The sequence below is a fragment of the Bemisia tabaci genome, chromosome 4 (assembly GCF_918797505.1).
Source record: "Bemisia tabaci chromosome 4, PGI_BMITA_v3".
NCBI lineage: Eukaryota > Metazoa > Arthropoda > Insecta > Hemiptera > Aleyrodidae > Bemisia > Bemisia tabaci.
The window spans coordinates 13,665,453-13,682,975 of NC_092796.1; the positions used below are offsets into that span (position 1 = coordinate 13,665,453).

The 17,523-nt window shown below is 36.8% G+C and overlaps 1 protein-coding gene across 1 annotated transcript in view; it reads right to left on the reverse strand.

Moving 5' to 3' along the window:
* Npc1a (Niemann-Pick type C-1a) overlaps positions 1-17,523 on the reverse strand; it is a 56,667-nt gene that overhangs the window by 11,846 nt on the left and 27,298 nt on the right. The window contains exons 3-14 of the mRNA XM_019047493.2: positions 11,682-11,879; positions 9,768-9,924; positions 8,319-8,454; positions 7,734-7,917; positions 6,669-6,767; positions 5,757-5,974; positions 5,206-5,304; positions 3,790-3,995; positions 3,059-3,259; positions 2,446-2,647; positions 1,683-1,799; positions 748-928 (exon numbers count right to left, since the gene is read on the reverse strand). Of these exons, the coding sequence (XP_018903038.2) occupies positions 748-928; positions 1,683-1,799; positions 2,446-2,647; positions 3,059-3,259; positions 3,790-3,995; positions 5,206-5,304; positions 5,757-5,974; positions 6,669-6,767; positions 7,734-7,917; positions 8,319-8,454; positions 9,768-9,924; positions 11,682-11,879 (1,998 nt within the window). The remainder of the gene's footprint in view (positions 1-747; positions 929-1,682; positions 1,800-2,445; positions 2,648-3,058; positions 3,260-3,789; positions 3,996-5,205; positions 5,305-5,756; positions 5,975-6,668; positions 6,768-7,733; positions 7,918-8,318; positions 8,455-9,767; positions 9,925-11,681; positions 11,880-17,523) is intronic.

Genomic DNA, 17,523 nt, shown 5'->3' on the forward strand with positions numbered 1-17,523 from the left:
ATTTTCCACACGTGAAAAGAGAGTGTTCCGGAGTGTCAAGAGCATCTGGGTAGTACGGGCAAAAGGGGGATGATGATATTTTCATTCGATGGAGGTAATTATTAAAAGGGCCGTGTCCAGTTAGAGCCTGAGTTAAAAAGAAGTTTACATCTCCAAATCTTCTGGTGAGCCATTTTTCCGGGTCCACGATGAGTCTCTTGAGCCAGGCATCTTTTGAAGGATCTTGTTGCCATTGCAGGATCCAATCTCTTCTGGTCGCGGCTTTGATGTTCGGTTTATCTGCTTCCTTATGCCAGAGGCTGAGTCTTTCGTTGATTAGATGATTTATGGGAGGAATGCCACTAATCATGTCAAGAGCTGTGTTCGAAACTGTTCTGTATGCCATGCATATACGTTGTTTGAGAGGGCGAATGGGAGTCTTTGATATGAGAAAGGGGGAATGGATTTCATAATTTTCATAAGCTGTTGTCCAGTAAATATGACAGTTAATTCAATTAGTAAATAAAAAAAAAAAAAAAAAAAAAAAAAAAAAAAATGGCCTTTGGCCAACTAAAACATTTCTAAGGGTCAAAGGCTCAACGATCAAGACTCCATTACGTTCAAATGAATTATGACGAGTGTTACAGAATGACAGAATAAAATTTCAGGGGGCAAAATGTCTACAGTGCCCAGGTCGCACATTCTGTATTAGAAAAATCTATCTGGACAACTAATCACCAAATTGGCAAGTAAAAAATTTGTATTTACCGATAATAAAGCAGCAAAACTCAGAGACACTTGTCAGCAATATTGACGGCCCCACTATTGAGAGAACTCTAGCTGTGTGCTGTTCTGACGTTTCAGTTTGGTGACGCTGAACCCGCTGATGTTTTTGTGCAATTATGAACATGTTATCCACACCAACAGCAAGTACCAGGAAAGGAATCACCTATTAATAAAAAAAAAATTACTGGGATTTTTCATAAACCAAAATTTGGTAGTAAGACAAAAGAGACTTGATGATTCAATCAAAATTTGGTATCGACTGAAAAACGGTAGAGTTAGGTATCTGTTGCTTGGCACTGATATCTGATGAGGAAATCAAATATGTACTTTGAATTTAATTTTGAACATGACATACATCAATGTGTCATTTTTGTTTAGAAGGAAGCCCCTGATATAGGATGTGCATAATTCTGGAAACAGCAAAATATTTGAGCCATTGCAGCTTGAGTTAAAACCTGAGAGGAGCCATTTAAGGAAGTGCACTATTTCTCAAGTGCTTAGGGAGTTGAAACTTAAGCTCCCTTCCTCCAAGCGAGATATCAGCTCCTCTTTGTTTTTATTTAATTGGATCCTTTCTTCAATGATGTATCACTGGTTTGTCAGAAGATCACTTTGGGTGATTTGGAGATGTATAATTTGCAAAGAAAAGCAGCTATAAAAAGTAGCTATAATAGTCCGAGAATTACAGAAGCAACAATGAAAGTTATTTCTAAAAATATGCTACTTCACCAAAAACACAACTGTCAGTGAGTCTCTTTTTTCATGACAGTCACCAAGCAAGAGGTCAGTAAAAATTATTCAATTATTGTATGGATAAACTAATCTTGAAGGCTGTCACTTGATATCTCAAAATGCAATATCTCCTTGAATGACTTTGGTACCCAAAAAATTACAAACAAGATTTTAGAGAGCAATACCTCAAGAATGATAAGCGTGGCAGGAACCTGAAGGTATCCAAACAAACCAACAGAACAGACAACAGAGATCAAAACAATAATAATCCCTCCGAATCCAAGAGTTATTTTGCTGTCAACCTGCAACACAAAGAACAATGCATTAGGGTAAAACATGAGGAGATGTGCAGAAAATCAATGAAACATTTGTTAATAATCAATTTTTCCAACCTCAAACCAAATTTATTCATCCAAAGTCACAGCAAAATAGACAGCTTCAAATGGAATTAGCTCACCTATATTTCGCAGTCCCTAGTTTCCTTTCGTGATTGATTTTTTTTGGGATGAAAAAAGTAGTAGCGTTATTTCTTAAAATACACTGTGAATCCCTTTCCACTATAAAAATATGTTCACAAAATTTTACAGCAGACAGTTGCTTACTTACCCAGTAAAAAAAGTAAAACATGAGAGAGAATCAGGCTGCAAATGATGTAATAGAGATAAATCTGCATTGAGCCGTCAACATGTCTTTCGAAAAAATGGAGGGATTTACAAGGAAATTATTTTCTTGTAAAGAGCCAACCTAACTGTAGCTGGTGGTATGTAAAACTTTACATTGTTAGAGATGTATTTTTCACAGCTAGTTTTATTTTTTTCCTCCTTCAATTTTCTTAGTATTTGATTTAAACATTTTCTTCAGTTTATCACTGGAAATAAAAAATTGAAAAATAATCTAGGATTTGATTCTCAAGAACCCTAAAAAAAAAATAGATGTGGATGAACTCACTAATAGACGCGAAAAACTAGTAATTTTTCCAAGAGCAGTAGCTATGTAAATGAACATTATTCCATAACTGACTGCAACAGTCACAATTTCGGAACGTGATTCACTCTCAAGAACATCTTCAATTGATCTTTCAGAGAAAAACGAGACGTCCATAAACGATGGCTTTTCATTCATTGTCCAGTTTTGCATGAAGTCTATAAAGCTGTAACAGAAACAGAGAAATAAATGAAATACATATATACATTTTGAGCATTAAAAGTAAATGAATGAAGTGCTAGTGGTTTTATCACCATTCATTGTTCCCCAGTGAAAACCTCACTTTATTCAGCAGTTTTAGGAATCAGGATGCTTCGAGAGTACTTTATCACGCAGTTTTCATTGGTATCTTTAGCTTAAACAATTTTCAATTATTACTCTTGCAGATTTTGTTGTTACTTGATGCGCGAGTAAAAGGATAGTATCTGAAATTCAATGTACTAGTAAATACAATGATTCTTAAAGACAAATTTTCGTTTTTTGCATCAAAATTGTCTTAAAATTTTTTTGAGATCTTAATTTCAATGTTACAAAGACTTTTACATAACTGTCTCAGAAATTTTTAAAAATGACTAACCGTTTTTCCCACTTTAAAGCAGGACCTAGTTTTGACTTGTCATAGTGATTGTTTATGAGGATTGAGATCGTGACAGCAGATGCATTGGTGTAGGAGGTTGTTTTCGTGAGTAGTTCTCCTTTTTTGAGAAACCCGCCTAGGACAACTCCGGGGTCCACAGGTCCACCGTAAGGCGCTAAACAAAGAGGATTCAAAGTGTTCCTAGAAAAATGAAGTTAAACACAGGCTGAATAATAATTATTAAAAAAAAAACAACTCATTACTGTTTACAAACTCTGTGCATCAACAAGTAAAACCTTTTTTAGTACCTCAAAGACTGAGCAAAGCACAGTTCAGTTCATTTTTTTACAAACAGAGGGTGTTGATTAGCACATTAACACCACACTATCAAGCCATGCACAGGCAGCAGATCAAAATAAAAATAATAATCCTTAAAACTAGATTTTCTGGATTGAAAATATTTGCCCTTCATCCAATGGGTTCGTATAGGCATACTTAACATTTTTGGGGTCAAAAAAATTGTGAAACATTCCGATGAGCAGTAAAACTATAAACTCAATTACGAGTTTTAAGGCACTTAAGCCTTTCTCCCTTGACTATCTCATTAAATATAAGATAAAAAAATTTAATTGATGCAAAACTCCCTTAGATTTTTTGGGATCTCCTCAAATCGATGGTTAAGGAAATACATGACAATGAAAAAAACTTATGTTAAGGAAAACTAGACTTACTGGGAGCATGCTTTGAAATGATCAAGATAGTTTATTTCGTATCCATCTGGGTCAGTGGTAGACAAGTCTTCGAACGTCTCCTCACTATTTTGATAGTAACCCCAGATACTGAAGATCAAACATTTGCTAACTGTCGAGGGTGGTGAATCGGGAGTCGCCATTGGAGAGGAACATATTTTATTCAATCCTTCGTCAGGTTGACCGATCTATAATCATATAATATTGAAGAATGGAATAAGAGGTTACAACTAATTCTTCAGTATATAATTCCATCTAAACTTTTTCAAAAAAATATCAATACTAGAAACAAAACCAGACAAATACTAAATCGGCAAACATACTCCTACCAAGTTCTTGTTTTCTAAAGTTGGCCTAAGCTTTGCTGAGAAATCATGGATTTTCGGCATCCACTTGTTTTTCAAGCGTCTTTACTTCTCACGCACTATGGAGTCCCAAAAATTGTTTTAAAAAAAGTCTTGCTGAGGTCTTTGGAAAAATAAAATTATTCTTATCTTATTAAAAATATGCTGTAAAATTTTTGTGAGTTGTTTTATTCTTCTTTTTGACGGTGTCATTCACCAAATTTTTGCATTCCCTTTCAAAAAGCTAAAATAAAAAAACGATAGTTCTTCACAAAATTGAAGGTTTGACAGTTCCAAACAGGGCTTGGTTTCATTTCTTTTACAAATTTTCCAACCTGAAAAAGAGGGAAACTTACTGAAAGATTCACTTTGGTTTTGAATGAATCCAAATATAGTCAGGATATAAATGCAATTGTGAAGAGGTCACTTCTTGATAATTCATGACCTTTCCTTCAAATACTTCATACAATTTTGAAGCTTCTTCCATTTTCTATAATACATTAGTATACATCACAATCATAAATTTTGAATTTGACAGTAATATGGATGAATTTTACCATAGTATTTCATCCACAAAAAATTGATTTTTAACCTCATTGTTCTCTCATTGTTCCAAATTTGTCTCAGAAGATTAGCTACAGCTAAACTGTATATCAACAGTGCAAGTCAGCAATCACATAACTCGGTCTGCGATGTCGCAGACTTCCTATCATACTTTATTTTTTTAACAGAAAACTACTCGACAGCAATTTTTTAAAACTGCCGTGATTTTTTTTCCCTGTGCACAAAAAATTGTGCATAAACTTCAAGGAATGATGTCAATTGGTTCTCCTTTAAAAAATTAATGTAGAGGCGGAGATTTTCAGACACCGCAAATGAGATATGTGATTGCAAACTTATGCCGTTGATATGTGTAATAACACACAGAACTTAATGACTGGACAACTTTATGTGAAAGAAGTCTTTCTTCTGTAAAAAGTATATGTGAATGGACTTCTTCTGTTAAGATGCGTTCAATTACTTGCAAATTAATCAACGGAATCTTTATGCTTACCATTTCAATTTGATCTTGCAGTTTTTTCACTGCCATCAGGAAGTCTTTGTTGAATACTGGTCCATATTCAACAGGACCAGATGCAGTAAAATGCTGAACCTGAAAATTGAAATTCAAACCAATTGATGAGATTTTGCAGAACTGCTGAGAACATTTCTTCCTGGAAGAGAGTATGTAGAACAATAAATATTCTCTTAGCTCTTAATAAAAGCAATTCTTTGTCCATGTTGATAGATGAAGCCTGCATTATTCGAAGACATCAACATGGTCCATTATTATTTCATTTATGGAAAAAAAAGGTTTATGGAAACAATTTTCATGGGCAAAAATGATCCAAATTTAATTTAAAGGAACCAGTACTTAGCAACTTTCAAGAAATTATGAAATTTAGTTTTGTGAGTTTTTGAAAGTTTACCAGTCTAATACAGCGGAAGTTCAGGTGATAAATGAAACCGTAAAGGGTATGATATAGTAGGGCAGGACAAGTATTACCTTACAAATTACATGTGTACTTAAAAGCTACAGACAAAAATTCAATGTGAAATACAAACCGGAGGAAGGTCCACTGCTTTGATAATAACTTGCTGAGCACGATAGAACGGTTGGAAGTGTTTGTCAAAATACTCCTTTTCGATTCGTGATTGACTTAGGGGTGCAGCCCACAGCTCAACTGGATCTATCGTTACTCTCAGTTGGAAAATCCCAGCGCCAAGACACAAACAAATGATTCCGCATACAATAAGAGTCAAGAAACGGTATGTTGCACAAACTGTTAAAGAAAAATATTCAGAGTCAAATGCATTTTCTTTTGATGTCATAAACATTTATTGAAACTTTTATTTTTTAAATTCACTTTTGGTAGATATGTTTTGTACTTTTAAAAAAACTTACCCATGCCTGTTTAAAAAATGAAAAGAAGTTGAAAGCTGTCAAATTTTGATTATGGTTGCCTGCATAATTTGCTACAAATTTAGGGGCTCAGGAAAAATGCCTTTGCCATGCAACCAAGCATACAAGGTTTTTTGTGAAGTATGATTGTTAACAGAAATTTAGAAAAATACTGATAGCTAATTCTATGGATTTCATTCTGATTATAGCTCAGTACTTACAAGGGACAAGGAGACGAGAAAAGTAAGGTGAGCACCAAAATTGAGTTTCTTTTTTTCTGTTGATTAATTGTGTAAAATTTGAAAGAGAAGTAATCTTAATTGCTCATGACTTTAAATTCAATCGGCCTAGCAAGAGCGATTTATGTTGCTGCGTGCATTCTCAGCCCTTGTTTGATTGTATTTTATCAAAATATTTTTATGATCATTACATTTTGATAGATTGTAGAGGGGAGAAGGGATACTCACTTCTTAAATGTCTCTCGTGAAAACAAAGAAACAAAAAATTAGGACGATGGTAAAATAGAATTTTGTTTGACTTGAGTTTATAAGTAATGCATTCAATTTTTCACTTACCCAGTCCAATTTGGTAAAAAATATTTTCTAAACATATCTCTAGCTTGTCCCCAAGTTTTTTCATAACATCATCCTCTGTAAAATTCTTTTTCTGCTTATCTGAAAAAACCAAAAAAACTTTAAAAAAATGTCACTACATGAACTGTAAAAAATTACTGGTCTGAATATTGACAGGTTACTTTACCACCAATCCCATTAAAAAGGGATTGGTGGTTCCTTCAAAACTATATTGGTTAGAGGAAAGAGACCATTGACAGCGTTTTGTGTAGGGGCATCATCGATAGCAAAACTTTGTGGAAACACTCGAAAATTAAATATATTTAGGAGAGGACAATTTTTTGGCACTTTTGCTGAGGGAGAATTTTTGAAGAATGAGCTACGGCTAATAGTTGGGCATAAGAGTGCCTCAGCAGATAGGGCTTGGCCAAACTTCCTGCATTTTATCCTTTCAACAGGTTCTAACGTTTTTTTCTTACTATATGATGGCATGAGATACCATGTAGCTAGATTTATGACCAAAAAATGTAGTAAATGAGATAAAAGAAAGTCCCAAAAATACAAATTATGTTGCTTCATTATCGTGTTGCCTGCTGTACTATTTTCATGCCACATATTACAACAGCAATGCAGTGAAACAATTTGTACAAATTTTCACGAATTTTTTTGACTGACTCGGCAAGTTTATAAAAAATTGGACTAAGTAATGAGTTATTGATCAATTTGTCTGTTGGTGAAAAAAAAAAAAAATTCTAAAGAATTGCTAGAGATGTTCATCCACCAATAGACATCCAGGAACACAATACCCTGTCAAAAACTTCAATCTGGATCAACTGGATCTGCATTAATACACTTTGATCAGGGGCCCAATAGCACTACAAGATTGTATTTTTACAGCTATCGGTTGTTGGACCCATAGACCCGTCACGGTGTCACAGGATTGAACCATATCCGCTGAGCTTATAGTCAGAAGAAGTTAATATTCCTTTTGAGGGCAAGAAGGCAAGAGTTTAAAAAAACTGCAGGAAGCCGCAGATACGTAGACTAGGTGCAATAAAAAATACTTACAAAATTGTGTGACATAAGTGATTCCCCAGAAAGCTACCATGATACTCAAAGTGGAGGCAAATAAAAAGAGTATTGACTTGACCCTCGATGAGCTCTCTACTTTTTTGGGAGCCGGTTGTTCTGTTTTCGTTGGCCGTGGACAACTTGCCTCACAATCAAGACAACTGCAAGGTCTTCCACCAGGCTGCAAACATAAGAGTAAATTACTGCAGGAAACTTCAATTGAATTCCTCTTATTTCTAAGAATGTTTTTAGCAGAGAAAACCATACTTCATTGACAAGCCACAACGCAGGCCTGAGGATGGGGTAAGTGCAAAGGCATTCAAGTACAAGTCCTTATAGGTACAAATTTACCCTCCTCAGTGGGTAAAGATACTTTCTTAAAAAGTAACTGAGGGTTCTTTCCATTAAGAACATTTTTGATTTTGAACAACTTCAACAAATTTTCTTTGGTGTTGTTTGGTGCAATAGAGAGGTCAGGACAGCATATATTCCTGCTTCCATCAAACACTTATTCAATGATCAAAACTTGAAAAAGAGCTTGGGTTTATTAGTGCAAAGAAATGTGACACAGTTCCAACTTACATGAGCGGCTGCGTTGCAAGGAATGATGGTACCATTGAACGGCAAGAAACCCTTGATTGGCTCGTCAGAGGAAAAATAGTTAATGTTGAAAGGGACGAATGGATTTTGCTCTCTGCGCCCCATGAATCTAAACCACCTGGAGAAAAAAAGCATTATGTAGAACTGAGTTAGACAAAGAATAGCATTTTGTTCATTAATTTGCCTGTGGTTTTCAAGGACGAAAAGGTCCCCAAAAAGATTTGTCAGCACACGAAAAAGCAAGAACGATAGTATACCTTCTTGGAAACTGCTGTTCCAACTTGAAGACACAATTCTAGGAGCCATAGAGGTTTCTGATATAATAGAGCATGGAAATTAGCAAGATGCAAAAATGAGAAAACAGGCTGGATAAGTAGTGTCACTGTCAATGTGCAACTGCACAAAAAGGAAAAGCAACAAAATTTGACTGTTCATTTAAAGTATAAATAGCACCTGATGCCGTAACCGTCTGAAATTATGAAACTGGTGAGTTCAGGGTTGAAATCTTAGGTACCGCATTGTTTTCCAACCTCAAAAGTTTATTCGTACTAAATTTGAATACACTAGATTAATTTGAAAATAAAGTGTCTATGCCTGTACCTACATGGGATGTAAATACTGCAGCCAGCTGTGGCATGATTATGAGGAAACAAATTAAACTTAATTTTGATCGATGAACAACATCTTTGGCTGGTCTGGTCTGAACTTTACATTTAAAAAAGTAAGTAGGTAGCAAACCATGGAACAAATCGACAGATTTTGTTCTTCAGAGGTTTGCTTTGATTTAAATGAAAACAATGAGTTTTAACACCTTTGATTTCACACATTATTTTAAATTACTTGATAAAGAAGTCTGCGTCGAATAAATGAAAACAAGACAAAGATCACCGTTTAAAATTAATTTGTTTACAGAAACAGAAACGTGCTTCATGCGTGCGCGCGTAGCGTCTGCGCATGCGCCATGACGCTGTGCAATTCATGAATGAAACATTCATAACAGAGCGAACCAATGAGAGGCCAAGAAATCGTCATCGTACTCATCGTAGTACTATACGTAGTATTTTGTAGTAAGCGTTGCCAGATCGAATGAGCAAATGACGTTAAATGCTTTCCAGGCCGTAAGACTTGATAAAATACTCGAAATTTCGTTAGTGATTTAACATTTTCTCATCACACGCGCACTGGTGGCACGAAAACGAGAATAAAAAGAACTCGCGGAGGAGATAACACGGAAGCTCTGGTATGGATATGATACCGTTTAAATCTCGTAAAAAAGTAGAATTAAATTGCAATATTAGAGATTAAAGTTAAGTTTTCAAAGGTAAGTAAAGAAATAATAAAAATATTATAGCAACTGCGTAACGCAACTTTTGCATCTAATGGCGCTAAGTACTTTTTTTTTATATATATATTGATGAAAAAAGGACATACTTGTGAGGTGTGCATCGAGAGGCACCCCAGGATCCACACATGAAATCCAGGACAAGCTGACCAGATGAGGGCATTGACACTTGTTTGCAAGAGTCAAAAACACCATTTAGGTATGTGTTTGACATATAGACGTCAATTTCGGTGACTACAGGAACATCTGCATCAAGAGAAAATAATTATTCAGGTATAAAAAAAAGATAAGGAATGCAAAATGCAATAACATTTTTAAATTAAATACTCAATTCAGGCAAAAATTGCCCACTAATGAAAAAAAGCCATTGCTCAAGCCTCTGTGGTGACGGTGAATGCTGATGACTGAGAGTGACTATTAAATGGACCACATTTTGCAATCTGGAACTATAAATTCTATCCCGGTTTAAAAACAACGTATGTGCCATTAGTTTCCCTGTGCACATAAGTGTTTTTCCAGAAGAGCCGGTATTTATAGTTCCAAATTGCAAAATGCAGTCCAAATGGAACCTTAAATGCTCTAGACTGTTAAATGATATACGTAGAGCGTTTTGGAGGTACCACACTGCCATCGAAATCATCGATTATCATCCAATGGTCCTAAATCAAGGAAAACTGAAGAAGAAAAATATTCATGATTTTTGCTAACGCCTTAACTAGGATATTAGGTGAGGGGCTTCAGGTCAGCTTTGAGGATTGTTCTTCAAAATTTCGCACTTAATTTAAGAAGTATTTTTCTAAAAGGGAGTAAAATCCAAAAAAAGGACGACTCATTCATGTCCTTTAAAGGAGAATCTATAAATCTTGGTCAGATACCTACAATACATTTTTGGTAGTTTTGTGGACCAGCAACGTTGTAATAAAAACCAAACGATGCATTTTTCGGAAAGTTGACAAAGTCGCCATAAAGATCAGTGATAGTTTACTTCATCGGCACAACAGGCGACTTTGAAATTAAGTTGAGATGCAAGAGATACAAGAAAAGCGTCTTCAGTAAGCATTACATGTGGCGAACATTAAACGAATCTCATTATGACGTCGGAATACAACTATTCGAACTCCACGGATGTCCGTGTTGCATACGCGCGAAGTTGAAGGCGTTTCGACTCTCCAGCATGTACCGCTTCGCCTGCGGTGCGACGCGGCGGATGCGAGGATTCAAAATAACAGTGCGCCTTCAATTCTTGATTCCTACTAAGAGGACATATCTTAAGCACTAATAGTTGCTCTACAAATCATGTTTAGCACATTGCTGCATCAAAAATTAATATTCCGTGAATTTCCCGGTATGTCTTGTATTGACGTAAAGCTAATAGAACGCCATAGCTTCATTCCAGATTTTGCGTTTCTCTCCCACGCATATTGCTGTGTTGCAAGAGAGCATGGACACCAGTTTGCTTCATTTTTTTCGTTTTAAGTTGTCGGTGGTGTTCATCAGTCATGTTGAAAATATGAAGGAGTGTTGATTTTCTTGAAATAGATAGCGTATTGTCCCAAAACACTAGAAATTCAGAGCACGTGTAGTTCCTTTTTTTTTTTTTTTTTTTTTACTTTGAACTGCACAATATGCCTTGAATTTTTTCTGTTTTCTCATAAATCTATATCCTTAAATATGGATAAATGTACACTATGGCAGCCCGAGAACATAAATATAAAATAGGACAAGAAAAGGCGGGGACGAGACCGAAAAAACACAATAAGTTACAAAATGTGGGACGTTGGATGACCAAGGACCAGTAACATGGTTTTTTAGCTTTTGTTTTTTGTTTTTTGATTTTTTACTTATTTTACGACGGTTGATAATGACCGGGAGACCGGTCGAAACGTCCCGTGTTTTGTAACTTATTGAGTTTTTTCAGCCCCGTCCCCGCCTTTTCTTGTCCTATTATATATCCCTCAACACGCGTTTTTAATTTTAAGTACCTAAAACGGTGGTGGACTTACCGGGCTTCGAGGGTGAAGCGGGCTGTGTGCGCGTCACGTTGATGAACTGAGCTTGGACGGGGCTGCAAGCGATGGCGCAAATGCCCTCCATGAACGAACTCATGCAACTTGGACATCGGTTCAAGAAACTCGAGACTATTTTCACGTTCGTACTCAGAGTCTGCAGCTGCGTATCGTCGCAGCAGAACTCCTTCGCATCTGCAACAACAGAAAAACACGCTATTATTAATAACGAGCTAATTGTAAGTACTTCACAGCATATACCGGGTGGTCTACATTTCAATCAATTCGCCTTCAAACTATGGATAGGCAAAGTGAGCGGCTTCGGAGGCGCGAAAGTTGCTTGAAATAGTCCGCACTGTTCACTCGAGTCACATAAGAATGACCAGTGTTACGCTTTGATAAATGCCTCCTTCATTTCAAAAAGTTCGCTTTCATAATGTGGATAGGCAAAAAGAACGGCTATGGAGCCGTAAAAGCTGCTTGATACAGTCTGCATCGTTCACTAGATCCTCATAAAAATGACTAGGGTACTGCACAGATTACAACACTGTGCCGCCCTCATTACGAGCAGTTCGCCTTCATACTGAGGATAGGCAAAATGAGTGGCAGCATTTGCTGACAACAGGGTGCTATCATAAGAGGACAAAGTTTTCCAAAGAAAAATCGTTGTGTTAAACAATTTAAAACATTTTATACGATTATACAATCTTTGAGGACGAGGTGTACTCAGCACAAAGTCAATAAAAAGAACCCGCCTCCACCAATTGGACGTATTTCTGTCAAAAAGAACTAAGCGCCAATTTGAGTTCCTTTTGAGGAATTTTGAAGCCCGGATAGCGCGTTTTGTCAAACAAAACTAAGCGCCATGGAAAAGCATTGCGAGTCTAGGAACGAATGAGCCCGACGCCCGGTTCCGCCGCCAATCCAACATACCCCTACCTTCCTACCCTGATGGTGCTTAGTTCCGTTTGACAAAAATACGTCCAATTTACTGGTTTGAGTTCACATGTCCTGGTGGAGACATCCTCTAGCCTTGGATTTTCAGAAATTCTGAAGTTCATACATGGATGCATTCGACCAATATCGTCACCTTCCGACCAAAGTATCATAAGCGCGTTAAAAATTTTTACGTTTAAAAATTTCCACCGCTATTTAATTTTTCTACAGAGAAATTGTCCAACGAAGCTGTCTGAATATTTCGCTGAATTTTCTTTGTGCTGCCGATAAAATTCAGTAAAATTTTCAAACAGATTCAACCAACAATAGAGAATTTGCAGGTGTCTAAAATGTTGTAAATTTTATCTTTAAAATGATACTGCTAGTAAAACTGAGTACGAGGATATCCTTGGTTTCTAAATTAGGGAATTATCAGAGGAAATATGACAAAATAACCTAATCTGCTAAAGTACATGTGTTTAAATGGAAAATGCCGTCAGACGACGTCACAAGGCGGCAAATTTTCTCACTTTAAAATCAATTTTTCAACAATTTCCCATGTCAGAAAAAATTATGAAAAACACTGCAAACTCAGCTCATTAGGCACTCTCAGATGAAGCAATACAATCTTTGTGTGCAAATTCTCCATTGCTCTGTAAAAGATAAAATTGCGGTGAAAATTTTGAAACGCCGCATGGAGCTTGTGATATTTTGGCTGGAAGGTGACGATGTAAGAATCAACCTAATTACAGCCTATAATATATATGTTGCTTCGTTTCCTCTCGTATTTTGTATTTTTAACAAAAAACTAAATAACAATTCTTTGAATTTATCTAAGACCCCCCCCCCCCCTGGATTATAAAAAACGTCAACTCATAAAAATTTCAAGTCTTTTCTATGCTGCCGATCGAAAAAATAAAAAATGAGAGGATATCCGGCAACATCTGATGTATGCAGTTAGTCCGGTTGTGGTTAGCTCCAACACATCGTTAGTTTTATTAATTAATTAACGAACGAATGACTAAAAATGTTACATCAAAAGCGGTCATTAAGCTTCACAATCTGCTTTTACGGTTTTGTGTGCGGATTCCGTCGATTTAACCGACGAGGGCATCAGTGGCGAGGCGCGAATGATCGATCATCGATATTTCCCCATTTGAAGCTATGGTAAGGAATCGATTATTAAAGTGTCCGATGCGATCACCCTGTTTATCGATTCTTTTCAATAGATTTAAACGGCACATCGATCGATATATCGCAAAGCACACCACGCCACTGGAGGGCATGAGACTAAACGAGCGCGAAGTGCAAGGGCACTCGGAAGTAGGTTAGGATAAGCGCCGAGCTGCCAGGTGCCGGCGGAAGCTCGGCTTTCTTCCTCTGCGTCGATCGACCTGTTTGCACCGTTCGCCAACTGTGCGTCGGTGTATATGACAAATTCATTGAAATCCAGTTTCACCAATGTGTCGATCATCATCGTCAGGACCTTCATTACGGAAAAAAGTGTAAAAAGTTTAGTACACTGGGGAAAAAAAACACATTGGATATGGAGTCCATACTCTTAAAAACATCAACAAGAAAAAATACTCTTGATTCATTCGGATTTTTGCTTAAATCAAGAACCAAGCCTCTTAATTTGAGCGGATTAAGCTTAAATCTGATTGAATCAAGAGTATTTTTTCTTGTCAATGTTTTCAAGAGTCTGGACTCTAGATCCAATGTGTTTCTTTTTCCAGTGTATGTATGATTTAGCTAATTAATGAAGCATTTACTATTCGATCCCAATAAAGGTTTAACCCAGTGGCGGATCCAGAGTGAGTTGGGGGGGGGGGGGTGTCTACCAATTACAATAATCAGCCCGCTAACTTTCCTTATCTCTAAAGAAACAAAGACCGGTAGGAACAACTAAAATCAGCAGAAAAGGGATAACATATAATAAAAGGGGCATGATACCGCTTTGTCATGAAAAGGGAAGGTGTGTGAATAACTACACTATATTCCCCAAACCGTGATTATCCTTGTGCGTGGCAGAATATCCATCCGGCGATTCTCCAACGGTAACACCTAAGCTCCATTTCACGTCAGCTGGTTTCCAAGCACGTCACGCAAGGATGAATAAAACTCGAATGATCTATCGTTAACTGAATATTATGATAGGCCGATCGAAATTTCAAGGTTATAGGCGTATGAGCAATGTTGTTCTACGGATTTCCAAGGGTGGAAGAAAACTCAGCACCAAAAGCAAGGAACGTGACGAAGAAAGGCGAGGCAACAAGACCATTGGCGAGGCGTGAATGGTCGATTTTCGATATTTCTCCATTTGAAGCTATGGTAAAGAATCGATTATTTCGGTGTTCGTTGCGAGCACCCAGTTTATCGATCCTTTTCCATAGGTTTAAATGACAGATAAATCGATAAATCGCAAAGCACGCCACGCCACTGAACAAGACGCACGGGAGGGTAAGTTTGACGAAAGAGAACTCATACCCATTCATAAATTCATAAACTGAATCGCTCAACGTCAAAACCGAACATGACGAAAATCTGATGAGCCCCAGAGCATGGGCATTCTTACGGATCACAGAGCTTATCGGAAAGTAGGCATGTTAAGTTTTAACGTCGTCCGATTCAATTACCCGAGGCCTCGTTTCCGCAGGCCGTTCGGCAAAAAGACATAACTGCGACAGATATTCATTGACTTTGTGTCATTTTTCCCAACGTCGGAAGAACGGGTCACGAAATAGATTTAAGCGGGAACGGGAAAGGAACTGGACGTGGAATACCCTTGATCCATCTCGATAAGAGATGACTTGAAAGTCTGCATGACCAATGAGACAGCATCTTAGGAAAACAAATTTGTGATGCTCTTTGTATATAGGTGACGCATTTCAGTAGCTAAACACTGGAAATGCGTGGAGATTACAATTCTTACCTTGCGTTCAAGTCTTTTGAAATGTCAATTATTCATTGGTATCACTTTCACTGACTCGCTAAAAGCGATACCCTGTCCATCCATATTTATTAACACACTGATAAGTCATTTCGGTGGCTAAAGACTGAAAATGCGTGGCGTTTACATTTCTTACCCTGCGTTCAAGTCTTTTGAAATGTGATTTTGATTGATTGGTATCACTTTCACTAACTTGCTAAAACCGATACCCTGTCCAACCATATTTATTAACACACTGATAAGTCATTTCGGTGGCTATAAATACTGAAAATGCGTGGTGATTACATTTCTTACCCTGCGTTCAAGTCTTTTGAAATGTGATTTTGATTGATTGGTATCACTTTTACTAACTTGCTAAAACCGATGCCCTGTCCATCCATATTTGTTAACACACTGATAAGTGATAATCAAAGAAATAAGAAAATAAAGAAAATGAGGGGGGGGGGCTATATTACTCAACGGTCTGATAACCGTCCCAATTTAATAGTTTAATCGTAATTGTTTAAATCGTAAATGTGATCTCTTTGTAGGAGACACATTTCAATGGCTAAATACTGAAAGTGCGAAGCGTTCCCTTTATTACCCCGCGTTCGAGTCTTTAGTCAATTTATGCATTGTTATTACTTTCACTAACTCGCTAAAACCGATACTCTAGGGGTCTATCCATATTTATTAGCACACTAATAAGTAAAGTAATCAAAGCAATAAGAAAATGAAAAAAAGAAAAGAGGGGTAGATGAGGGGGTTGCAATATTCAATGCGATATACCTGGTCACCGTACCGATTCAGCAGTTTAATCGTAAATAAGTCACGACATATATATGCACTGTAAATTTCAGTCTTTGCACAATGGCAAGTAATATTTCACATTCTTCTTCTTCCGTGTCCGATAGCACCAATAAGATTAAATTAGATTTTCCCTGACCAATAATTTGCAACATAGATTGCTTCGTCATTTGCACTAAAAATATCGTCCCTTGTGCAGGTTTTAGTCATGTTAGGGCAGATTAGAAGGTGGTTGTAGTCTTGCTTTGCCCCACACTCGCATATATTTCACATCATTCAAGGTCTTTTCAGATGTAGCTTTCAAATAAGAATGAGAAGAAGGTGAAGAAGCTAAAGATTTGAAAGCTGCCTTATTTTGAAAGCTGCGAGGGTGCAAAGCTTCTTGGGCACCTGTTGGCTGGATGATTTTTCCAAGAGGTTGGTGTGAATTTAAATGCTGGTGAGTGGAGATTGTTTTTGCGATGCATGCTACGGTCCAACCACGATTCAAACAAATGTTTGCATCACAACGTTTCTAAAGTGTTTGCAATTGATTAATTTTATTTGTTAAATTTTTTTTATTAAAAACAGGGAATAAAAACCATGAAATATTATGGACAAAATGCTGCTGATGTATTATGTTACAAGACGATTGAAATTACGCCGAAGATAATGAGATAGATATGATTGAATATCTCGTGAAGAAATACTCGCGATAAGAGATAAGCGTCTTTGACCGTGCAATGATTACGCTAACAAGCTTGCAATGGATTGATATGCTTATTTTATTAATGTGCAATATACTTAGTAATATTAATCGACTTGACGCTTGCCAAAGTTAAAGAATACTTGCTCTGGCACGTAACGTTGCAGATTTTCCGTACTTTATTTTTTAACTAGACTACAGACAACTATTTTTTGAGTAGACAAAATTTCTTCTTAAAATATTTTTCGTTTTTTCTCTTCTTCTTTTTCGACTTACGGGAATATTATATACGGGAATATTTCAGCAATAAAATATTGCTTTGTTTTTACGTGGAAAATAAATAGACGCGGTTTAGAAACTTTGCGATCAAAGTCCATGTTTTTGAAGCCATCCATTCATAAAAAATCCCCCCCCCCCCTATATTACCCTCTATGTATAATTTTCTAGGCATGCTTTCTTAACAACGTTTTATTTGGTAGATT